This window comes from Phodopus roborovskii, unplaced genomic scaffold (assembly GCF_943737965.1).
Source record: "Phodopus roborovskii unplaced genomic scaffold, PHOROB, whole genome shotgun sequence".
NCBI classification, from domain to species: domain Eukaryota; kingdom Metazoa; phylum Chordata; class Mammalia; order Rodentia; family Cricetidae; genus Phodopus; species Phodopus roborovskii.
In genome coordinates this window covers 21,421,962-21,448,036 of record NW_026126517.1, presented here as the reverse complement: position 1 = coordinate 21,448,036, position 26,075 = coordinate 21,421,962, and the positions used below count along the sequence as shown (strand labels likewise).

The window sequence follows — 26,075 nt, the reverse complement described above, 5'->3', positions numbered from 1 at the left end:
ACCATGTCCACATCTACAAGGCGGGCTCTCAGCTGAGGCACCTACCCCAGCACTAGTGAGGGTGTGGAAAGGGAGGTTGGCGTCACCAGTCCATAGCAGCACACCTGTTTTCAGGCTCCCCAGGACAGCTGGAAGGTGAGAATCGCATTTCGTCCTCCATGGTTAGTATTCTGGGCCCCAACGCTTCTCTTGGCTTGGGGGTGGGAAGGGAGAGGCTCCCCTAAATCACCATTAGAACCCTATGACTAATTTGTGTGTGTGTGTATGTGTGGGGTTTCCTGAAACCCCAAACACTCGAGCAAAGTTCTTTTTCCCTTTCTTAGACACAGGGTCTCATTATATAGCACTGGCTGGACTGAAATTCACTATGTAGACCAGATTGGTCTCAAACTCAAAGCTATCCTCCTGCCTCTGCCTCCCAAGGGATGAGATTATAGGCATTCACCACCATGCCTGACTCCACTTGCCAACTTCTGAGTGCTCTGTGTAGAAGGTGGGGGTTTACAGGGCTTGGGAGTGGATGGGGGAGCAGGGCTGCTCTACGCCAGGCCAGATACTCTTCTGCCATGAATAGGAAATCAGGAGCTCCAGGGAAAGTCAGGACTTTCCATTCCAGAAAGGAACAAAATGTCCCAGGAGCGAGTGACCTTTCTCACAGGGCAAACAATCCTACCTCAGGGCTGGCAGGGAAAGAGAGGCTAGCACTGAAAAGGTGGGACAGACACCCTGCGGAGCCAGCTTCTCACAATGACAGCACAAGGAAATGATTCCAGCTGGGGCTCAGGTGCAGCGTGCAGAAAGTTTGGACCTGGTGCTTCCTTAGGCGCTTCCTTACACGCAGCCATCAGCAAACCTAGCTTTGACTCAATAGCAAGCACTGTTCTACAGAGCCGATGCCACTTCCATAGTAAACAGCACTCCTCTGCTAGGGCAGGAGCAGGGGTTCAAACCGCTTGCCACTGGGTAATGAGGGCTGGCATCTGGGGATGTGCCTGGAAGAAAGGTGGACTGAGATTGTGACTTCACACTGGAGACCCCATCTAAGGGGCATTCTTGCTTTATCTGCATGGTGAGGGTCAGCCATGTGTCCTGGCTGAAGCCAAGAAGCCCGGAGTAGCCCTGGCACGGGGCAGGGCACGCACTGCCAACACGGGAGCTGGTGCCTGTTACATAAGACCTGTCAAGCTCAGGCCCCTTCTCTTTCCCAAAGGGACAGTGCCCAGCTTTAGCCCCAACAATCTCCACGAGCTGCTTCAATCAAGGAATCCACTGCCCACTCCACACAACCGAAGAGGGCCAGGAAGAGAAGAGATCATTCTCTCACCTGACTACAATCTCTGCCCTTCACAGGGTCAAAGCACCCTGGCAACTGACCCCTGGGAGAGCGCCTGTTTGGGAACACAGAAAGGGAGGCACCCCTTTGATCCACCTTCCTTGTTGGAGTTTGGCCTAGGAGGAGTCACTCCCAAGTCCGGCGTGCTGTTTTGTTCCCTCTAGTCACACACCAGCCCTAGTCAAGGTTACTCTCGCCTGCACCTGTCTTGATAGGTGACTGGAATAAAGAGGCAAAGAGCCACCAGGTGCCCGGGTCACCCAGGGAGGGGGTCTGCGGGCCTTAGGGGCTTGGATATCAAGACAGGAAGAGTCCAGAGCAAGCCTGCGATTTCCAGGAAGGGAGCATCCCTTGCCAGGAGACCCTCGGAAAAGAGGGGAAAGAACGTCCTGGGGTTTAGGGACTCGTGGTGGGCTGGGGTCGGTCCCGGGAGCAAGCAGGACCCCAGACCTTCGGCATGGGAGGTCCCAGAAAAGGTCCCCGCGTACCTTGGCTTTGTTGAGCAGAAGCCCCACGAAGGTGGAGAGCAGCAGGGACGGGGACAGAGGGGAGCGCGGCCGCAGCTCCTTGGCGAGGGAGGGAAAGGGGGCGGCGGGGGGCTCCTCGGGCAGGGTCACGGTGTAGGAGGTACGCATGCTGCGGGATGGGCGGTGGGCTATGCCCCCAAACCGAAGCGGCTGACCACGGGGTTACGGGGAGTCCCCGCGTCGTGCCACAACCGGGACACCGAAGCCAGCGGGAGATCCCACAGGACCCCGCCGGTGACGCGGAGCAGTAACCGCTACTGCAGGGCCCAGCACGCGCTCCTCCGCCTCAACCTCCCCACCGCGCGCAGCCAACCGACCGACCGGGCCCGGCGCTCGCGCTCCGGCGGACTGGCCGATCCGCCGAGCCTCCAGCCGCGCGACGTCAGCGCCGGGGCGGGGCCGAGCCCAGGACCACGCCCCGCCCCGCCTCCACCCCGCCCCGCCCCGCCCCGGGAGCCCGCACGCGGATTCCGGCGAGGTTGCAGGGCCCTCCCCAAAGCCGCTGACCCCAAGCCACAGATACGTGGAATTCTATCGGGGCAAAGTGGGGGCACGCTGTCACTGGCAGGCCTAGGAGTTGAACTGTACAATTTTTGGGGTATTTGGGGAACGTCCCCTTAAGATCAAGTGTCAGCTTGGCGCGCCTCCGCCCACGCAGCAGACAGTTGTTAACTTAGGAGTTGCAGACCCCTTTGAGACCCTAGCGACGGTTCACTATTTTTCAGAGCAAAATGCATAGGCGCACACTTTCACCCATCGTGCGGGGAATCTAGGACTTCGTGATGTCCAGCCTCCTCATAGTCAGCAGGGGTTGAGGAACCCAGGCTAGGAAGGCTTTCCGCTCCTCCTTTAGACATAGCCTAGCCCATTATCGAGAGGCGGTGCTCATTTTATAAGGTACAATAGGTCACTTGCCCTTTTGGCTCCAGGAAAGAATAATTTCTGAACATCCTAACCTATTACCCAACTCCATTTCTTCTAGAATCTCAAATTTAACTTTTATAAGAGGATGAGATGAAGACTCTCGTCATGCGTGTTGGGGGTGGTCTCATGTGGAGGTGGTCTCTGGCCTCAACGTGGGCAATGATTAAAGACAAGGGGTCTAGGGAGATGGGTTTGTTTCTGATGCTCCGCCCCCTCACCTAACAGGGAAGCGCAGGAATCTGCCAAGAGAAAGTATCTTGTTTGGAGCTTGCAGGCTATTTTTAGCCAGTATTTTTAGCGTTTAAAAATACTCGGAGAGGCAGCAGTGTGCGCTGTTACTCATCTGTGGGCTGCTTCTGTTCCTCCTGGCATGCGCATCCCCACATGTACACGCGTACCGCGCACACGACCACAGCCACATGGGGATTGCGTCCGAGATGCATGTGTGGGTTGTACCCTAGGTCACCCACAAAATAGGAATTTGGTGCCAATAGGTGGGGGGTTCGGACAAGTCTCTCACCATCATGTCCTCATCAGTGAAGGAGGCGGGAGCAGGAGTCACTGGGCGGTCACGGTTGGAGGCATGGTTTCAGACTTTGACCCAATCTGGACCCTGAACGCTCTGCAACAGCCCTTTCCTCCAAGCTTCAGTCTTTTCAGCTACACCCTTTTCCAGGGGGCAGGTCCTACCCTGGGTGCATAATGCACGCATTTGATCACAGCACTGCTGTGAGATAACTAGAGCATCGTGCACGTGGTCCAGGAGGCTGTAAAGCTGTCGCCTGTAGCCTCTTTCCATGATCATCACCCTCGTGGTTCTCTGATTCCTGCCACCAACTACCTTGCTCCTGTTCTGCTCTTAAGAAACAGGGCTAGGGCTGCACAGATGGCCCAGTGTGGGTAAACGTGCTTGCCTCCAAGACTGATTACCTGAGTTTGATTCCCAGGAATCTCATGGGCAAAGAGAACCACCATCCAACAAGTTGTTCTCTAACCTCTAGGCTTACAAAATAAATACAATAATTTTATTTTGTGACAGGGTCTAACTAGGTAGCCCTGACTGGCCAGGAACTTGCTATGTAGCCTCATAGAGATTCTACTGCCTCTGGCTCCTGAATGTGACTGAAGGCATGCACTACCATGCCTTAAAAAAACAAAACAAAACAACAACAAAACACACACGCGCGCGCGCACACACACACACACAAACTCACACACACTACTAGGCCAGATGGTGGCACTTGTCTTTAATCCCAGCACTCAGGAACCAGAGGCAGGTGGATCTCTGAGGCCAGCCTGGTCTACAGAATGAGTTCCAGGACAGCCAGGGCTACACAGAAAACCTTGTCTCAAAAGCAACAAAGAAACAACCAACCAACCAAACAAAAAACCAATCAATCAACTAACCAACCAACCAACTAACCAAACAAACAAAACCCAACCAAACAAATGAGAAAACAACAACAAATCCCACAACAGAACTAGCTGAGCATGGCACCCTATAATTCTAGCATTTAGAAGGCTGAGGCAGGAGGATTGCTAGTTTAAGGCCAGCTTGGGCTCCTTATCAAGATTCAATTTTAATATTTTCTCCAGCAGTATAGTTGGTAAGGTACCATATTCCTGGAAGTGACCTTTTATCCATGTTTCTATAAGCAACTCTAAGGAAACTTAATGGGTCACCAAAAAAAGGGGGAGTAGTTGAAGAGGGGCTGCTTGGGAAGATGAAGGAGGTCAGCAGAAGTGATGAGAGGGACATGGGGGGATTAGGGAGTATGATCAAAATATGTTAAGATGTATCCATTAATGTGCATAATTACATATGTTAACAGAAAACATATAGTAAGGTAGCTCATCTGGTATAGGTGATTGCCACCAAGCCTGGCAACCTGAGTTTCAGTGCTAGGTTCCATGTGGTATAAGGAGAGAAGTGAATTTGGTAACTTACACTCTGCCTTCCACCCATCTGCTGAAACCAGGATGTGACCACACACAATAAATAAACGAATGAATAAAAACACTCACGATGGGATGCAGTTCATGTTAGAGTGTTTGCCTAGCATGCACAAAGCCCTGGATTCAATCCCCACCACTGCATAAACACACACACACACACACACACACACACACACACACACATATATATATATATATATATATATATATATGAGAAGTTCCAGGTTATCCTTAGCTATATAACTAGTTGAGGAAAAGGCCTAACACACACACACATACACACACACTCCAAAGCTGCTGCTACTAAGTCCCTTGAAAGACCAAGCACTGGTCTATGGGTTTATATATATTACCCTAGTTACTTTCCATAATCACACCATGAAGCTGTAACTATCACTTCCAGTTTATAGATGAAGGACCTTATTGCCCAGAGGGGCCAGTCAGTGCTTAATAGGATGCAAAGCTAATAAAAGACTGTGCAGGGCTTTGAACCCAGGCAGTCTTACAGCCAAACTCACACTTTCAACAAGTACTTAGAAACTCTAGGATGGTCTCCTTTTCTCTGCCTACATTTAAATTCTAAAATCTCCAGTTTTGACAGGTGTGGTGGTGCACATCTGTGATCCCAGCACTTGGGATGCAGAGGCAGGAGGATTGTAAATTTGAAGCCAGTCTGGGTTACATAGTAAGACCATGTCTTCAAAAACAAACTAACCAATCAATCAACCAGTTCTCTGAGCAGATGGAAGCTCCTGGGTTTGATTCCTTGGACCATGAAAACCAGAGCAAATCAATTGCTTGGGTTTGTGGGGGAGGGAGATATAGTTCATTGGTAGAGTTAGGCCTTGAACTTGACCTCCAGAACTGCAGCAAACAAAACAGCAACCTTGAGCCTTCTATAAAGCCTTCCCAAATTAATTCCACCCAGTTCTAAGTACTCATTACTTCATCCCCTCAATTTGCACGCTGTTAATGTATCTGAATATGTTTATCTTTGTTTTATAACTGTACAACTTGCAAATGGACTCAGATGGTGTGTGGCTGTTTTTGGTTGCTGCAGCACCCTGGAACCTCCTCTAGGGCAAGGTTGGAGGCCCCTTAATGAGCTCTTAATGAAGAGGGCCAGACCAAGCTCTTCTGGGAACCCTACAAGTTGCAGTTTTCCTTAAGGGGAAGGGGTGTGTCCAGTCTTCCATGCCAAGCAAGTGTGCTGTGGGTGGGGGTGCTGCCAAGAGATGCTCACCCACTGGAGCATTCGGCCTCTGCCCCCAGGACTTAGACTTAATTACATGTGCACTCCCATCTTGGTGCTGTGCCAGCATGCTCTCCCTCTTTCCTGGGATGCAGGAGGTTGCAGGGGAGGTGTGGGTGTTTCTGGGAGCAGGGAGGGACAGATGGGGAAAGCTGTTGCATGGGAGTATTTTGAGAAATCTAGGGTGAGGGAAACAGATTCACACAGTGTCCAGTCTTGTCCGGCAGGTCTGGCTGCTGCAAAATGCAGCCAACAAAGATCTATAGCTTACTTCTCAACTAGCCAAATTTCTGGGAGACCCCCTTCTCTTCAGAGCCATTTCCTGAAGTGGTTGGGTAAAAAGGAGGTAGTCCTTTGGGGGTCTAAATCTGGCTGAGGCTCAGTGACTCTTGAGTCTGAAATATTCAGAGCCATGCGGGCTAGTCCTGCAGCCCCAAGACTGCCATTTCTCTGGTGCAGGGCAGGCCATTTTCTTTACCTCAGTCAGGGTTAGCTCTACAAGGTCAGGGACTGAAACCATGCTGCTGCTCTCACATCCAAGTGGGCAGCTCTGTCCAGGTGACACTGCCTGGGCTTGGAAGATATTTCAAGGCTAGTGGCCCCAATCATTGCGAGTGTCGGTCGTTGTCACAGAAACAGACAGCAGGCTTGACTGGGTCATGAAAAAGCAGGGGCCCTGAGCTTTGGGGAGGGGCTGGACTTCCAGCCCGCAGTGTACCTTGGGTCAGTTTACCCTTCCCATCAGCTGCAGGAAACTCTACTTCCTTGTACGAATTAGACCCCCACAGGTCAAATGTTCTGTGCTCCTTCAAGGCCCAGGAAATCTGGCTTGAACCAGCCAAATTCTGGAAGCCCACACACTTCCTTCTCTTGCTTATAGTTCTGTCTCGGGTGCCAGTTTTATGTATCCATTGAGGTAAGAAGGGACAAGGGACCACGTGTGCAGCTCTGAGCTCTGAACATGATGTTTGTTTCTGAGGCTGATGGTCAGTGGAGCGGGTCCCCCAGGGGCAGGGAACATTTTGCTAGGCTTGGATTAACTTGTGTTGCTTTACCCCACCCCAGCACTGTATTAACTTATGGCGACATCCTGGAGTTTGTGTGTGTGTTGTGTGTGTGTGGGGAGGCGGTGTTCAAGGGAAGGCAGGATGGATGGAGGGTTCTGGACACTGGTTGAGAAATGGAGCTGGTTAAAGTAGTGCCGAGAGTGGTACCAGATCATAGCCCGTAGCAAGTCTTAGTGGGATGGAGACATTAGCACTGATTTTAATAGTCAACCCCAAACCTGCTGCCCTTCCTGTTAAGTAGATAGGACTTGTCCTGGCCTTGGGGGCTCTTACTTAATGTCTCCTCTGAGTGACCTTCTCACTCAGCACAGACTGACACCCTCAGGAAGCTGGGCCTCCTCAGGGTGTCTGAGCCTGGCTGGGGTGGGCCAGGCGAGGACAGGCCCTAGGGTCTCAGGCTGCCCAGCTGGACAAAAAGAGTGAGCCCAGGTACGGTCCAGTGTGGCTGAGTCAACAGAGAGGGCAGGAGACAGGAGGAAGGTCCACTTTTTATCCTGGAGTTCTTGGGCTATCACTGCCATCCTCCACTTGTTCTCACTGTGGGGCACCATTATAGTTCAGAGTCCCACCAGAGAGGTGGGTCACATGACCCTGGCTTATATAATCTGCCTGTCACTGAACAGCTGGAACCCAAGACTTCAGAAGATGAGTCAGCAGCCCCAGTGTCAAACAGGACCAGGAGACTCAGATTCCATCACTTCTAGAAACAGGTTCCTGAGCAGGGAGAGAAGGGGGCATGCAGATTGTGCGTGTCAGAGGACAGCCTAGGCCAGACCTGGGCCCCTCAGTTCCTTGTTCTGTGTGGAGGAGGCAGGTACCTAGCCTGCTGACTGTGCTTGGAAAGGGCTCTGGGCCAACCCTGGCCCTTCTTGGGGAGAGGAGGTGAGGCCTGGGCGGGGCAAGTGCAAGGCCCAAGGCCAGCAGGCACGGTGCCAGGGCTGGCCAGGGAGCAGCTGGGGGGGTGGATCATAGGAGGATTAGAAAGGATTGTAGGGGTTAAAGCACAGGCCTGGCAGTGCTCAGAGGGAACAGCTTGTCCTTCCATAGGCCCCGGGAACAGAAGAGGTGGGGCGGAGGGGGACTGACGGGTTGGTGCTCTCTGGCTCTAGATGCAGCAGGGCTGAACCACCTGGGCTGGCTTGCAATCGCCACCGTCACTGGGACAGTGAGCTTATTCCTCATACCTTGGTGGCTCCTGGCTTATCATTCTGCCTGTTTAGTGAAAATGGAACCTCAGGGGAGACCCTCACAGTCCCAGGGCTGAGCTGCATCTTCACTTACTGGCATGTTGACGGTGCCTACATCCCTCCTCACACAGTTCTCTACTCGTTGGAGCCTGTGATGCTCCAAGTTCAGGTTGGCCATTTACTGTTTTAGTGGCTTGAGATGTCTCCACACTCACTGTTTGCTTTGAGCCCTGTGGCATCCTTATGAGGGGGGCAGGGTAGGTGTGATCATTCTTTTATAGAGGAGGAAATACATCTGAGCAGATAGGCATCCAAGGTTAAAGGGTCAGACTGTGTCTTTCAGAGGTCTCTGACAGTCTGGTTTGTCCTCAGATGACCTCTTTCTTCTCTGCTGCTGATGACACAAACACTCAAGCCTGTCTCCTGTTGTAATCAGGTAAGAATGGATTTCCTGAAGTGAACTGAACTGGCTCGTACATTCTCGTCTCCTAAAACCCCTGGCAAAGATGACTGACTTTTTCTGTTTGAGACAGGATCCTGGAACTCACTATGTAGACAAGGCTGGCCTTGAACTCACAGAGATACTCCTGCCTCCTGACTGCTGGGACTAGAGTTGTGCATCACCACAGCACAGCATGACTGACCTTTTCTGAGCACCTACTATGTGTTGGTTGGGCTCTTTCACGGTATTTTGTGTAATGGGAACTGAGTGCTTTCCATTTTACAGAAGAGCAAACAAGCTTTGAAGTGAAGGAAATTGCCTGAGAAAGCCAAGTGCCAGATGCAGAGACCTCAGTGCTAGGCCCAGAGTACTCAGGGCTGGGTGCAGAGTACAGAGCTAGAAAGCAGAACGCTGTGACAAAGCCTTGTTTTAGAAAGAAGTCAGCTTTGAGGAACAGAGGTTACTGCAAAGCGTGTGATGGGGCAGATGTCAAGGCATTTGCTCTCACTCCTCAGGGTGAGGAAGGGAACACAAGCAGGCTGAGGTTAAGTGCTGATCATAGATCAGGGAGCTCTTGGAGGTCTCTCCTGGCTCGTGGTATCAGGATGAAGTGCTAGCTCAGCTTTAGGACATTCTTGACCACCTCACAGTACTGGGTGGGAGGGATGGAGAGGCCAGGAACTGAGCTTGCTCAGGGCATGTGTTACACCTTTGGGGTCCTTTCTGAAAACAACTCTCTCTGGCCCTGGAGTGAGGTAGGGCCAAGTGTTCCCGGGAGAGCAGTGGGAAAGGGGGCAGCAGACTCCAGGAGGAGTTGTACTTAGGTGGTGAGGGATCTGACTCCCAGAAACCAGACCACACTCTCATGACAGCAGATGGTGGGAGTCTGTAGTTCAGCCTTTGGCCATGAAGGCTTCAGCCTTGGTGTGCTTATACAACCCGAAAAGCTTCTGACAGGGCAGATTTTGAGGCACTATACTGAGAGTGTTCGCTTCAGGGGGTCTGGTGAACTGTTAAAGGATTCTGATGCAAGTTACCAGCAGACCCCATGGAGAAACATGCATATACCCGAAAAGTTCCTTTCTTTTGAACCAAGGGAAAGCCAGCAGAGGCTCCCTCCACCGAGAGGAGTGTTTTCATTGCCCCTTGCCCCGGTGGACAATGCTGGACATGTTCCAAGGGGATTCTACTCCATCCCATGCCTATAGGCAACCCTAACTGTTGGAGTGGGAATGTCCTGGGAGACACAGATTTTGGATCTACCGTACTTCCCAGATGGCCCAGCAAGGCTGAAACACTTTAAGGACGATTACCAAGTTGCCCCAAGACCTTTCATCATGACACACTTTATAGTTTATGATCCAACTATGACCCCACGTCCAGAATACCTCCTCTGTTTGCCTGAACAAAATCCTCTGAAGCATCATTTCTGGCTGTGGCATAGCTCTTTTACAAAGGACATATGTTCAATGAGGAGGGGTCCATAAGGAAACAGAGAACACAGCACCCAACCCTCTTGTCCACATGCTTGCCTGCTTATGCGTTCTTCTGCCCACTAATCCAACTACCCACACCTCGCTGCCTTCCCCCAGCTCTCCCTCCCTCCAGTCTAGTCACTCATCCATCCATCCATGCAATCAGCAGGTCAGCTGAGCTCTGAGTTGCCAGAGGCCCTGGGGAGGGAGGTAGAGATAGGATCGCTTTAAATCTCTGAGCGCTCGCCATCTAATGGACGCACCAGCAACTACAGGAAAGGTGGAATGTAGTCATTGCCGGAGGGGAGGTGTGTTTGGGGATTAAATGTGAGGGAGGCGATGCCAGCCCTTGGTCATTCTCCAGCAGAACCTCTTCCCTCATTCCAACCCAGTCAGGGCTGGAGTACTGAGGTATTAGATCATCTCTATTCCCAGACAAAAGACTCTGCACTATTTTCTCCAAAGATACTATCCAGATACCCTGGATGTGAGCTGCCGTCATCAGGGCAAGAGTCTTATTACTCTTGATAGCTCATGCCTGGACAGGAGGAGAAACATCCAGAGCAGGGATGGGTGGGAGGATGGCTCTCTTCACACAGAGAGCACTGTGGTCACTGCCACTCTGGCATCCAGCTGTGGATGGACCAGGACCTACACGGAACCCTGACATTTTCGATGGGAAAGTACAGGGCAAGTAGAGCAATGCAGATAGGGGTGTCCAAACATTCTAGAGCATCTTTGCACCATTCCCAAGTGAGAATATTTGGAGCACGGCTCAGCCCTTCCCCTCAGCTATGAGCCATGGGGCCACCAGTCCTGCAGGGATGACCTCTCTTGCTTTTCTAGCACTAGTAATAGTGCTGCTATCGATCATCAGTCAGGTTGAGAGTTCTGTTCCTAGCCTGGCCCTTTATAACACTGGTTGTCTCCCCAGCCCATTCATTATAGGATCCCCAAGAGTAAACTCACCATGGTGTCTCGCCCTGGGGAACTGGAGCGGCTGGGCCCAGAAGCCTGGCCCTTGCCCTTCTCCCACAGTGTATAGCGGCCACTTGGTCGGTAGGTGGGACTGAGGACTTCAGGGACTCGGGAGGGAGGGGCTTGTGTGAGCACCTGTGGCGCACTGCCCTTGCGACCATAGTTCTCCAGGTAGTCAGTTAGGTACTCAGAGCGGCTGGCTGCTTGGTAGAGGCCCTGCAGGGCACAGAGCTCTTTACGAGTGCGGGCCAGCATGGGGCTGCGGCCCAAGTTCCCAGGGTCTATCCGGTAGCCATCTGAGGTCCGGTAGCCATCTGAAGTCCGGTAGCTATCTGAGGTCCGGAGGCTGGAGAAATCCCGGGCCAGGTCTGATTGGCTGTTCGATTTCTTCTGGCTCAGGGTCACCCCCTGGTCTCGGGCATTCATGGGCAGGTAGCTGAGTGAGTTGCTGGTCACTCCATATGGGAATCCACTGCCTCCGTTGAGTCCACTGCCTGAAGGCCTTTCGTTGCCCCGGGTCTGGCTCTCAGCCCGCTTACTACCCCCAATGATGTCAGGTCTCAGCAGGGGGCGGCCCCTGTCATAGTCCAGGATGGAGGAGGGGCCATAGGTTCGGGGTCGTGGGAGGAAACTGGTGGGGGAGACCGGCTTGAAACCAAGTTTTTCCTTCTCCAGGAAGGAGGCGGCCAGGTTGGCCCCATAGGAAGAGGGGGTGTAGGTGCCATAGCCCGATTTGGCATAAGGGGCATCTGTGTAGCGGGACGATTCTGTATAGCGCTTCAGGGTGGAGGAGAGCTGGGACATCCTTCAGGGTGGCACTCAGTGGGTACTGGGAGCCTCATGGGCTGAAAGACAAGGAAAACAGTTGTCAAAAGGGTCCTGCAAGGTACTAGACCCACTCTGTGTTTGCTCTTGTGGCCTAGACCTTAAGGTCCAACAGGGGCCACTCTAGGCCTGCCCACAAGAGGCTGCTTAGCTTCAGAGCAACACACATGCAGACAGGTATGTACGTGTACCCATGAACACACAGGAAAAATTAGCATCATTTGAGTCTTCCAAGACCCAAACATGCAAGAGGCCTAGCTTCTCCTATTCCCCAGACCTCTATGTCACAGAGAATTTCTAGATCTTCTTGTAAGTCTTGGCAGGAACTTCAGAGCTGGTGGGGGGTTGGGGGGACCCCACCACCCTCATTGCATGGACTGAGGACAAGGGGCATTTGTGTTATTTTTTTGAAACAGGGTTTCTCTGTGTAGCTTTGGAGCCTGTCCTGTAGACCAGGTTGGCCTCAAACTCACAGAGATCCGCCTGCCTCTGAGTGCTGGGACTAAAGGCCTGTGCTACCACCGCCTGGCCGACAAGGAGCATTTTGAGTTATAACTGCTTCCCTACCTTTGACAAGCAATACTCCTTCAGGCATAGACTGCCCCTGGAAATGTCCTGACAGCTATAAGGACAGAGTCCTCATGAGGAAAAAGCTCTCGGGAGAGGACGTGAGCTAGGGAGGTGGAGAGGGAGTGTCCAGCAGAGGGGCTGGACCAGACCTACCTCAGTCTCTTCCTTGGACACAGGCACCTGTTTGGTCACACATTGAGGGGAACGCTGGCGACATGGAACCTATCTATTGTCTTCCCGGAGTCCGGCCTAGTCTAAGTGGCCTCCTACGAGGTTTCCTTATCGATGCAGGTGCCAAACTGCACCTGGAGTTATTTACTTGTGCAAGAGGTGCCCCCTAGAGACAAGACCCTGCACTGCAGAGTCTCCCAGATTGAAGGATTTTTAGGATTGATCCCTGAATGTGGAGGTTGGACAGCCCTAAGGGTCAGGCATTTTTAACCTCTCTATGGTACAGATAGGAAAAGTGGTGCCCGTTTGCCTAAATTCACACGCTATCCAGAGTCAGGCTTGGAACCCGGGTTGTGGGCCAGGACTCCTTCCCCTCAGCCTTGCTTTTATTGTTCCTCATCACAGTTAGACTGGTCTGGGTAGGAGTAGAGAAGGTGCTTTCCGAAAGGAGCAAGGAGCATTAGGCTCCTTACTTCAGGGACTCGAGTCGGGGGCTCGCAGAGTGGCGTCTGATTTAAACCCTCCCCCTTTTCTTTCTCTCCCTCACTCCCGTTTGTGTGTGCTTTTGTATGTAGCATACATGAAAGTCAGAGGGCAACTTGTGGGAGTCAGTTCTATCTTTCCACCATGTAGTTTTGGGGTTCCAATGTGGGTCGTCAAGTATGATGACAAGTGCTTTTTTACTTGCTGAGCCATCTCTCTGGTCCCAGGGTTGGTTTTGGCTTCCCTGTGACAGACTAGCTGAGCAAAATTACACTAGTTATTTAACTTCTTTGAGCCCCAATTTCCTCCTGTGTAAATGAGTATAATAATGATCAGGATTCCTATCTTGTTTTTGTGAGGAATAAGTGAGATAATAACACGTGAAAGCACTTAACAATGAGTAGTTATTATCTCCTCCGTAACCCCAGCCAGGCGGCCCGGCTCCTCCCTTTGTAGTCTATAATAATGGCAGGGCTGGTCATCTTCTGGCTTGGCTGGCTCAACCTCAGCTTGGGCGCCAGGCTTCCCCCCTGCCACCCCCAGTGAGTTAAGTGGGCAGTGAGTAGAAATCTAGCCATTCAGCAGACACAGCTCAAGCAGCCCACAGCTCTCCTAGGCCCCCAGCCCAGCTTCTTAGGGCAGAGAGGGGTGTGTGCCAAGCCCCAAATGCTGAGAGCTTGGCAGAAGGCTATAGAAGCTCAAGCTGCTCTAGGCTTGGGATAGATGTAGAGTTGGGAGGTAAGCATGTGGCCACAGGACAGTGGTCCTTAACTGTGCCACAGCCCTCCAGCAATGTTCAATCCTGGCTGGCATCAGAAAGGCTGTCTATCTCTACTGTCTGTCCTTTTCTTGCCTGGCTCCAGGGACCCCGAAGCCCTGTGTGTACACTTCCTTGTCCATTATGTTCCCTCCTCCCAAGCAACTTCCACACTGCTCAGGGAAATAGTAACTGGGGGAGGATCTGAAGAGGGATAGAGGGAAACCATGGGATGGGGAGGACAGGCAGAGGCTTAGAGGTGGGGGTAGGAGACCTGTCCTACTCTATTTCACTTTGGAGAACTCCATCAATAATGCAAAGTCAAAGAGACTACAGGTCTCAGGAGCTGGGCTCTGGGACATACAGCAGCCAATCAGATTGGCCTGCATGAGCTCATGGCTCCTCCCCATGACTCTCCCTCCCTTCTCCCAGACTGAGGCTCCTAGGGAATTGGTATTCTGCGGGCAGTGCCCCAAGCCTGTGACCTCTCTTAGCCCTAAGGATGACGCACAGGTGCCCAGGCTAAACACGAAACAGCCACAGGGACAGACAGTGTTGGCACGGTTAAGGCCCTGGACCTGGAACCACATTTTCTAGCTCTCAGGGCCCTGGAAAAGTCTCCCCAATCCCAGCTCTCTTGTCTGCTCCAATCTGGCAGGGAACTGCCAAGCCTCTCTTCTCCCCTTCCCCCAGACCTACTAGTTACTCCATCACAGTCCCGGAAATTGTCACTCAGCTCTGATGTCTGCCTCACAGTTCCCAGGGTTCGGTCTAAGAGGGTTCCCTTGCACATCTCCCCCTGCTGCCCCACAACCCTACTCCTAAGGGGTGGGGGGAAGGGAGGAGTCCCAACACCTTCTAGGTGAGAGACAGTTTAAGTTGGTATCTCTTGGCATTACCTGGTACTGCTGTCCCTGGAGGCTACAGAATGCACCATGGGCAGGAGCTTCAGTTGGGGATCTGGCTGTGGCCTTGCTGCGCAAGACAGGGACAGGAAGGGCAGCACTCACATAGCTTCGAGTCTCCCTGTTGCCACAGGAACGGCTGGGGACTGAATGGCTCTTTCATGGGGCACTGGGAGGCCAGCCTATTGGCTGGGATCCCCCATACTCCTCCCTGTCCAGTGTGGGGCCCCTGCTGCCTGGCTCCTTTCACTGTTTATCCACAACTGGCAAGTTCAGGCATGTGGCTCCTGGCTGTGTATCCCCAGGTGCCTGCCACCTTGGACAACGGGAGTAGTCCCAACCCATGCTCCTTCATGCCATCTTTACAGAGCTGTTGCTGCCTCCCTTCTGAGATTTTGCAAAAATTCCCTCAGAAATTGGCATGCTGGCATTGTTTGCATAGATGCATTCAGCTTCCTGTGGGGACACAGGAGTTTTGCAGCTGTAGCTCCCAGGTCCTACCCACCTATAGACCAGGCACCAACCTGACTGAGGATCTTATATGCAGCTTCTGATTTTATCTGCCGGGCAGCCTCATACCATATGCACATGGCCCTCCCTAGCCTTCTTGGCAGTGTGCTCAGATGTGGAATCCTAAAAGTCTCCGTATAGATGCAAGTTTGAACTTTTTCAGATAAGTACATACTCAGGCTTATAAACATAATCACAAAGGTTATATTGCTTACATTAAATTAAAATGAAAAGGATATCCATAATTTTGAATGGACAAAAAATTTAAATAGTGAATTTTTGGGACAGGTCTTACTTTGTAGCCTAGGCAGGCCTCAAACTTTTTATCTTGTCTCATGTCTCAAGTGCTGGGATTATGAATATGAGCCACCATACCCACCTAATAGTGAAACTTTCAAATGAAGTTGTTTTATTTGTTTTGAGACAAGGTTTCTCTTTAGTTTTGGAGCCTGTCTTAGAACTCACTCTGTAGATCAGGTTGGCTTCAAACTCAGATATCTGCTGGGGTTAAAGACACGCACCACCACTGACCAACACTCATATGAAGTTTTTATCATTCATATTTCTAGAGGTTTTAATATTTAAAACTGCATTGACTTGGGCTATAGTGTATTAACTCAGTTCTCCTGGCAACCTTAAGTACTGGATGCTAACAATATGTCTACTTGCAGACAAGGAAATAATTGTTTCTCCCAATGAGTTTCCGAACTACTGGAGCTGGATGGGACCATGCTGTCCTCTACACTCTGAAGCTATCCCCAGTCCCTGAAGCAGAACTGTGGGCCCATGGAGTCGAGAGAGGACCCCTCCAGGATGTAGATATCCATTTATCTAGCTAGGAGAGACTTCTTCCTGAAGGAGCAGCTCCTGGATTTTCCTCAGTAGGTGAATGAAAGTGAAGCCTGGTGTAACCTGAGCTGCAGCACAATACTGATCGGCCATGAGATGGTGAGAGAGGCCTCCATTTCACCTGCTGTGCCAAGCTCTGTGTGTCCCCTGGTACTGTTATCTACCCCATGCTGGGGTTCCTGGGTCCCAGCCTTGAGCTTTCCTCCCCTGGCTGCTGCTTAGCCTGCTCCCATGGTACCCACACTAGGTGAGTCAGGGGTTAAAACGAACCCTGTTCCCTTGAGGCAGCCAAGCTCCTGGCATCAAGTCACTGTCATCAGTCTCTGTCATTTCCTGTAGCTCACGTGAAGGGCTCCCTAACCTGCCCAGCTAGGGGAGGGGCTTAAACCTCAAGAATCCCAGGCACTCCTGGCCCTGGAGGCAGGGGTGGGTGATGCCCCATATGGCAACAGACTCCATGTCCCTTTGTCTGCATGTGCTCATCTTTCTGAGGAAAAGGCATAGCCACATCTGTGGCTTTGCTACTGTCTGACAGAAGCCTCCTATTCTCCACAAGACAAACTTCACAGACATACCCAGACAGCACTGAGTTCCTTTCCTCCTACCCAGATGTTCAGGGCAGGTCAGTGGGGAGTCCTAGTCCATCTCACTAGGTGCTTGGGAACCTCCACAATGGTGACCTCAGAGCTTCCCAAAGCTGCTTGCTAACTACATCAGAATGTGCTGACCTGAGGGGTAAGATAGGTGACAGGGGCCCTGTCATCGTCTGTGACCTTCCTGGCAGCCTGAATCCTTGGCTGCTCTTTTGGGCCACAAGTGTCCACTCGGGCAGATGTGAGGAAACAGCAGGAAGATGGGGGTGGCATACCTTTACTCGTTATACCATCTGTTCCTCTCAGCCCCTTGAGCCCCAGCTGACCTCTGACCTCTGACCTGTTGTTAGCAGCCCACCCTCTTATCACAGGATCCTTTTGCCTTTTGGGGGGTCATGCAAAGGAATTTGTGTCAGTCTCTATTTCTGATTTTAGGAGGTACCTCAAAGTGGGAGGGGGTATGGGAGAGGAGGAGGTAAGATAGAGATCAGAGATGGAAGAGATGACAACAGCCACCCTGACTTGTGGAGAAGTGCATAGGCCCAGGGGCATTGCTATAGGGTGTTTTTGGATTTGCAGTTGGGAAGGGTGACTATCTCTGTAAGTCTAAGAAAAGGCAAAGAAAGAGGTTTCCTGGAAGCAGAGATACCTTTCAATTCTCTTTCTCATCCTCCTATGCTCAGGTACCCCCTCAGTGCCCCCTTCTCTGGAGAGAATGCCATCTCTCTCCCATTAGGGCATCAGCTGTCCTCTGTTCCCAAGTCTTGAGCATTTGGGCTTGGTTACAGCACTCACACTCACCAGGCCAGTGGGTGGCATCAGCCATGCTCCTCCAAACTCACTCAGGGCTTACTTGGGTCACTTAGTTGCCCTTGAAACTCAGAGACCAAAGAGAGAGGTACTGACCTGTGTCCAGGAGCACTGGATGGGAGCTGGGGGCTTCTTCCCCAGCAGGGATGGGGCCGCAGTGTAGAGTCCAGAAGCTGGAGTCTAACTGGGGCTGGGTAATCCGGAGCTCAGGTTACTAGCTAGATATATATAGTATCTTATCTGACCTCACGGAGATGGCAACTCACTTGCATTCCAAGCCCCAGGAGAATTAAAGGGGCAGTGACATGCCCACCTTCCACCTGATGGCCAGTGTTAGAGCTGAAGAGCACTAGCTAGAATCCTGGGAGGGGATATTTGGAACTAAAACAGGAAGGACCAAGAGGGAATAGAGCAGAGGGCTGGGGTTGAATTGGAGTCCCAAATATGGGGAAGGTGGATTCTCTAGAGCTGTCAGTCACAGATTGAACCAACAGGAACAGGCCAAACTTCTAGTCCAGATGCAGGGATTCTTAGATGGGGAGGATCTGTCTCCAGAACACATGGGCAAGGATGTGCTTGGGACCAGCACTCAGGTTGAATTCCCATTCTTCCCTTTATTGGCTCTAAGATAGCTCTCTCAATCTTAGATATGCAATTTGTAAAAACCTGAACAATAGAGCCAGGGTTGATGGCACAGAGGTCTTTAATCCCAGTGGGAGGCAGAGGCAGGAGAATCTGTGAATTTTAAGGACAACCAGCCTACTAAGCAAGCAGACAGCCAAGGATACCCAGGAAAACCCTGTCTTGAAAAACCAAAAACCAACCAAACAAAAACCCAAATGAATGCACAAACAAACAAAACCCCATAAATAATAACAACAGTAATGATTATGGCATGCCTCACAGTGATAAGGACAAATCATGGTTTTAAACTTCTTTGAACATAGTAAGAGTTCAATAAATGACAATGTTATTACTTCCATTCTTATCTAACTACTACTAACATTAGTAGTAGCAGGGAAGTAGCACCTTTCCTAGAAGGTGACCCTTCCTAGAAGAAAAAGGCCTCAGGGCACCCCCTCAGGGGATTGCTCTGATGCCAGAGACCAGCCTTGTGGTTTTCTGAACTGGTCCAGTCCTCAAAATGGAAAGGGCAGACCAATCTTGCCACCTTCTCAAGGCAAAAGGCCAAGTCTACTTGTGCTCTTTTCCCCTTTGCTCAGGAAAAAAAATAAAAAAAAAAAAAAAAAAAATAAAAGCAAGTGCAGCTTGCCTGGGCTGCCAGGAAAATGCTTAGCCCCAGAGGGGCAGTTCCAGTCTACCTGTTGGAGGGCTCAGGGTTCCAGGGCGGCAAAGGCAGGCTGGACAAGGATTACTAGAGGAGGGACTCTCTGGTCTTGGTGCACCTGTCTGCTCCCAAGATGATTCTTCTGTTTCTTGACGGCTCTCCCTGGAGACTGGAAGGCCCCGGGGCTGGGGCCTCCACCCTGTCTCAGCACAGGGTACTGACTCAGACTGGGTCCTGACGATGCACTTCAGAGGACGCCCTCATTCCAATCCTCATTCCAGAGTGGCAGGCACTTACAGCATCAAAGAGTAGGGGACACCCCCCACCCTAGCTCATCTACCATGCCTCTTGTTTTGTGGGCGGACCAGTGTGTGTGTGTGTGTGTGTGTGTGTGTGTGTGTGTGTGTGTATGTGTGTATGTGTGTGTGTGTGTGTGTGTGTGTGTGTGTGCTTATGCCTACATTTGGAGCGATAAGCAGCCCCCATCGGAGATCTTCAATGCAACCTCATTCTCAAAAGCACTGGGGTCAAGAGCTAAGAGTTCTCTCTCCTCAGAAGGGGGTTGGCCAGGACTCTGCTTGTCAAGCTGCTTGTCTTGGAACACTGCATGGCTGCTTTTGCTTTGGGATTGGTGAGGATTTTAAAGTTGCCTCTTTCTGATTTGGGATTGGTGGAAAATTTTCCCTTCCGCTTAACTGCTGGCTTCCCCCTAAACCCCCTTCCCCCGCTCTGGAAAACTGACCAGAGACAGCCCTAGGAGATTTGACAACAGTGAGAGAGGTAGCTAGCTGCATGAACGCCTGGGGAGAGGAGGTGTCAGGGTCCCGGCGTCATTCTCAGGCCACACACCACACAGGGCATGGAGACCTGTACCCGCGGTAACTGTTTCCTCAGAACACATTGATCAGCACACAGATGGCTCTTTCTGGCACCCTGAGCTGTCAGCTGTCAGCCCCTCTCACACACTGGCACCCACAGCTGGAGTTCCCCCGCACAGCTGGCCCTCGCCCCACATTTCTCATGTCCAGACTGCTCAGGCTGTCGTTGACACCCTACTTTCCGAACCTCTAAGCTGGCACCGACCCCGGCTTTCCCCTTCCCCGATCTGAGACAGATGGCACGTACCTGCCTCTTCTCGGAGGATGGACGAGTCGAACCCGGTACAAGCATGGAGCTGCGGATGAGTCCTGGCTGGTACTGGCGCGGCGCAGCGAGCAGTGGCTGACGCAGAGGGCTCCCTGGCCTCGCTCGGTGCCTGCCCGCCTCTCCCCCACCTCCGCCGGGGGCCCAGAAAGGACCTCCCCGGGAAATCGGCGCCACCCAGCGGGCAGCCGCCTCATTGCGCCCGGGCCGGGAAAGCCACACCCCGCGTTCGCATCACTGATATGCGTCACGGCTATTGGCTTGTTCCTATTGTGGCGTCAATAGAGCCCCGCCCTGCGTGGGTCTCCCAGGCAACCACTATATACAGAGAACCACGTGCAGCAAAAGCACGCCTGTTTGGAGCCGATGGCGCAAGAAAAGAAGTGGACTGGAATGTAACAGGTCCGGGCAGCTGGAAGAACTGAGACAGACGGTCACGTCACGGAAGAAGGCGGCTTATCAGCTTTCAGATTTTAAGGGAAGGCTTAATGTTTCTCTACGCTTTCCAACCGGGCCGGGAATGATCTAATCAACAGTCTTTTTTCTTTCCAACTACCCTTTTATCTTATTTATTTATATTTAAAAATGCACTTATTTAAACGAACAACCAAGTACATCTCATAGCAATATTTACGGAGCCCAATCAAGCAGATAATGATTATAATAATCAAGAAGATAAATCAATAATAATAAAAAAACAGATAAGGAAGTTTATGTCTGTTCAACATGATACTATCACGTTTCTATACAAACAACTCATCCTATGGGCTATTTATTTGGTACATTACTTTATTAGACACTGTGTTAAATACTTTGCATGTGTTTCTTTTCTCATTTAATCTTTTTAGTGGTCTGTAAAATGAGAACTACTATTATAGCCATCTGCTGCATGATGTAGCTGAAGCCTAGATTCAGTGTTATGAGGTAGTAAATGTCAAGGGCCCATTGCATTTCTACAAACACTGTATGGTGGTTCATTTAGGTGACTCACCCCAAGAAAGGATAGCTGTTTTATAAATAAAATTAGGATAAATAAATTTTATGAATAAAATTAGAATAAAAAATAGAGGCATTAGAATAAAAAAGAGAGGCCAGGAAAATTGACTTCTTAAAGTTATTTACTTATTGGTTAGTTGAATAACATTCTTAACTAATCAGTCACTCTTAAAGGCACCTTGTTGTTTTTATTTGTGTAGGGCTAGTGGTGAATGATGACTGGAGTGGGTAATCAAGTCAGAGGAAAGAATTTTCTGAACTCTTAAGGAAAAGCAGAAGCTGGCCATAAAGGAAGGCTAGTAGATTAAAGCAATTGCCACCAAAGCTGACAACCTCAGTTTGCTTCCCAGAGTTCATGAGGTGGAAGGAGAGAACTAACTCACATGGATTTGTCCTCTGACACACAAACACATAAGCAAATAAATGTAAAAACAAAATAAAAATGAAATGCTAACCTTGTTGGGCTTCTTCTTAAAGAAAAGAAGAAAAGTCTAAAGCAAATCTTGAATTTTTCCTCCCTCTTGATTTTTTAAAAAGATTTATTTATTTATTATGTACATAGTGCTCTGCCTGCTTGTAAGCCTATAGGCCAGAAGAGAACACCAGATCTCATTACAGATGGTTGTGAACTATCATGTGGTTACTAAGGATTGAACTCAGGTCCTCTGGAAGAGCAGCCAGTGCTCTTAACCTCTGAGCCATCTCTCCAGCTCTCCCTCTTGGTTTTTATTGCCCCTCTTCTTCTACAACTGATGAAGAAAACTGCTTTTGGGGCCCATAAAAATGTTTCTGCTTCATCTTAACTAAGTCAGAGAGCTCAAAACCATCCTTACTCTTCTAAGGTTAAAGTCATAAGACCTAAAGGTCTAAAGTGTGGCTACTGAAAGATGTTTGGTCTGAAGTGTGAATGTCTCAACCCAGATAAGAGATTTGATCTAAGGTGTGGTTACTCTTAACCCTCAAGGCCAGATGAGCGATTTAGTCTAAGGCATGGTTACTAAATGTTTGGAGAATTAAGGGAGAAAGTCTGTTCCTTGTCTTTTGCCATTTCCCCCTTTTTGGTTGGGGTATATAAGAATGTTAAAGAATAAACTTGGGGCCAGGCGTTGGTGGCTCACATCTTTAATCCCAGCACTTAGGAGGCAGAGGTAGGCAGATCTCTGTGAGTTCCTGGTCTATAGAGCGATTCCCAGGCCAGGCGACAAATTAATACAGAGAAGTCCTGTCTCGAAAACCAAAAACCAAACCAAACCAACCAAACAAACAAAAAACACTTGGGGCATGGTGTAGTCACTGGATTGCCCTCCCAACTCCATACTGAGTCTCTATCTTTTCCTTAGTATCCCTACCTGCATACCATTCTTCAATCCACACTCCCCCTCTCGGGTACAAACTGGACAAGTTGGCTGGATCCAACTGCAGCCCTCCCTCCCCAAAGTCGGGTTATTACAAACTGCCCAACTAAGCAGAGTGGTGCCAAGGTATGTCCAAGACTTCAGCTTTGCCTGGATCATTAATTCTTTCAGGTGCCCTAGGCTCCTCCTCCCATTTTCCACACTATTACCACTCTGGGTCTCCAGTTCCTCATTCTCTTTTATTTCCCAAAGAATTGAGATACAACCAGAAGCGGGATACTTAATGTTGCAATTTAAGGAAAGCAGTGCTGAGCCAGGTGGTGCCTGCCTTTAGTCTCAGCACTCAGGAGGCAGAGGCAGGCAGATCTCTGTGAGTTCTTTGAGACCAGCCTGGTCTACAAGAGTGAGTTCCAGGACAGCCTCCAAAACCACAGAGAAACCCTGTCTCTAAAAACCAAAAAACAAAACAAAACAAAACAAAACAAAAAACAAAGCCATGCTGGAGAGAAGGAGAGAAAGACGCCATGTAACAGGGTTCAAGCAGAGGGTTTTGGGTTTTTTTTTTTTTTTAATTAGGGAAAGGGATCATAAAAGGGGGAAAGGAGAGCAGGGAGACAGGCCTCTGGAGACAGGATCAGCAGGAGAGAGGAAAGAGGGATAGAGAGAGGAACAGAAGGGGGGAGGGATGGGAGGTGGTCAGGGCCCTTTTAAAGGGAACATAGTGAATGTGCATAGGTGATGCTCTTAGTGGCTGCAGCTGAGGGTTTGTCCTGTCAGAGCCCTAAGGACAGGCCAGTACAGATGCCTGAATACTAACACTTACATTTTTACCAACCCTCACCCCATCACTTCATTTAACAGGTAGGCGTGGGATATATCAGACACTTAGATGTTGGAGATAGGGCAGTGAATAAAGGAGGTGCAATCCCTCTTTAAGGGGCTCACATTTTAGGAGGGACAATAATCAAAAAGTGTAAAATAGAGTGTGTGAGGTGGTCCTGGAGTGACGGGAGCCAGTTATCTGGGGTGGTGGGGAGTGTGCAACTTGTGTTCTGAGATGACCAAAGAGGAGATAACACACAAGTGATCTGCAAGTAGCAGGAAGTGAGCCGTGTGCATGTGTAGGGAAAGAATGTTCTAGGCAGAAGGGGCAATAAATGCCAAGATCCTGAGGTCTGGAGCCTTTGCTACTTTTGAGGAAAACTAGAAGGGTGTGGTTGGAATGGAATATGGATACAGCTTGCCATGCCTGTAGTCATCTTGGTTCATAGCCACTGTGATTTCCTGAATTGTCTAGCTGATTTTTCCTATATACTCTCTTGGTGTACTGGCTAATTTTCTCAACTTGACACAAGCTAGAGTTATCTGAAAGGAGGGAACCTCAATTAAGAAAATGCCTTCATAAGATCTGGCTGTAGGGCAGTTTCTTAATTAGTGATTGATGCGGGGAGGGCCCAGGCCACTCTGAGTGGGGCCATTCCTGGGACAGTGGCACTGGGCTCTATAAGAAAGCAGGTTGAACGATCAATGAGGAACAATCCAGTAAGCAGCACTCCTCCATGGCCTCTGCATCAGCTCCTGCCTCCAGGTTCCTGCCCTGTTTTTGTTCCTGTCTTGACTTTCTTCAGTGATGAACAGTGATCTGGAAGTGTAAGCCAAATAAACCCTTTCCTTCCTAAGTTGCTTTAGGTCATGGTGTTTTATCACAGCAATACACAGAAAACCATAAAAAGATAAAACCATTAGAGTCATAAGTGGGGCTTTATAGTCAGACTCTGGCTCCAGCCAGAGGTGCGCCTCCCTATGCTATTACCTTTAGGGAAATCAGGAAAATCAGCATGTGTCCTGACCCAATGATATGCCCCTCTTTTTGGCTCAAACTGTGGGGATCCACTTGCTCTTGCTCCTGTCCAGGACCACCTTCTGTTGGTCTCCGTACACTGAGACAGGAGTCCTGGAAGGTTTTGGGTAGAGCAACATGGATCCGATTTCTGAATGGAGAACAAATGGAGGAGAGCCAGAGCAGAGCAAGGTTAGCGATTTCACCTGGGGAGAAATGACAGGAGCACCCACTGGTTTTGGGGGAAGCTAGAGCATTGATGAGAGGTGGTTGTAACCTGTGCAGGCTTTGATTGCAGCATGAACAGGGGTTTGTGATGGGTTAGGAAGCAAGAGGGAAAGGCAGGAGTTATTTTTTTCTGAACTCGAGATACGGAAGCTGTAGAAGGGGCAGGCTTTGGTGGGGAGGAGCAGGTAGGTTAGCCTGGTATTATATCATACATTGAGGTGACTGTTGGGTATCTGATGAGTTCTCCGGAACAGTCTAGTGTGATCTGGCCTGGGGGTAATAACACCAAACTTCCTCAGGTTATTTAACACCATGGTATGAAAGGAGACTGGCAGATGTAGGCAGAGAAGTGTGTGAGGTCTGAATTCTGGAGTTTTCCAATGTTAAGTAGCTTCTCTGATGGGTGGAACTGGAGTGACCAGTCTATTGGATGCTGAGGGAGGAGGGGAAGAGCAAAAGTGTCAAAGGTCAATAGGTTAAATGAGATGAGTTTCAGAACCCATTTAGAAGATTGATGACTTTGGCCAGAACATATTTGGTGGAGTTTGGTAGAGAGGTCAGGTGAAAATTTGAGTTTGGATAAGTTCAGCAAGGAGTGGGAGTTAAGGGATGGAAATGCAGTCACTTTTCAGGGTGTGTGTATGTGTGCACATGTGTGTATATTTGTGTGTGTGTGCCTGTGTATGTGTGTTATATGAAAAGGCATATGGGCCCACACATGTGCTGTGCTTATGTGGAGGCCAGAGGACAACTTTGGAGAATTAATTCTCCCCTTGCACCTTGTGTGGAGGCAGAGTTGCTTGTTTCTGCTGATTCAGCACATGCTCAGCCAGCTGGCCCAATTTCTATTTTGCTGTTGAAACCCTGTGGCCTCCACTTCTGACTTGGTTCTAGGGATATGGACTCCGGCTGTTGGGCTTGTGCAGCAAGTGTGTTTACCCATTGCCCCATCTCTTTGGCTCCCCTGATGAATTTTTTTGTTTTGTTTGTTTTATGAGACAGGGTTTCTCTGTAAAGTCCTGGCTGTCCTGGAACTCACTTTGTAGACCAGGCTGGCCTCAAACTCACAGAGATCCACCACATGCCTCTACCTCCCCAGTGCTGGGACTAAAGGTGTGGGCCACCACCACCTGGTCTGGTCCTCCTTTTATTTATCTATTTATTTTTTTTTTTGAGACAAGATCTCATGATACAGCCTTACCTAGCCTTGAATTCACTATTTAGAGTGTCCCAATTATATGAAGGAATGAGGTTGAGTTTGGTAGCAGGACTGGCTTTGATGAGGGGCATGAATCGCCCAAAGTGAGGGGAGAGGCATAGAACCCAGGGACAGGCACAGGCTGTGGACGGCTGTGGAGGAGATTCTGGAGGGCCCCTTTTTTCAGTAAATTAGAAAGTGAGGCCAGCCAGTGATGCTGGCTGAGGAAAGGTAGGCATTTGCTGAATTAAGAGAAGTGAGAAGAAAATAATTATTAGGTTGGAAGTGATGATGCAAACCTGTAATTCCAGATATCCAGGAATCTGAGGCTAGAGGATTGCAAGTTTAAGACTTCCCTAGGCTACAGAGTGAGGTCAAGGTTAGACTGGGCAACCTAGTGAGACATTGTCTCA

At 50.1% G+C, this 26,075-nt stretch overlaps 1 protein-coding gene across 5 annotated transcripts in view; it reads right to left on the bottom strand.

Annotated features, from left to right (window-relative positions):
* The window catches only part of Usp2 (ubiquitin specific peptidase 2), a 28,920-nt gene extending 8,642 nt beyond the window's left edge, over positions 1-20,278 (bottom strand). Inside the window, exons 1-2 of one of the 5 annotated variants that reach the window (XM_051197198.1) lie at positions 20,032-20,278; positions 11,133-11,986 (exon numbers count right to left, since the gene is read on the bottom strand). In XM_051197198.1, the coding sequence (XP_051053155.1) occupies positions 11,133-11,945 (813 nt within the window). In that variant the 5' untranslated portion in view covers positions 11,946-11,986; positions 20,032-20,278. Of the gene's footprint in view, positions 1-11,132; positions 11,987-14,846; positions 14,920-17,710; positions 17,806-18,936; positions 19,030-20,027 lie in introns of those variants that run through there. The other 4 variants (XM_051197195.1, XM_051197199.1, XM_051197196.1 and 1 more) reach the window with 4 other exon arrangements.
* Positions 20,279-26,075: the final 5,797 nt, after the last annotated feature.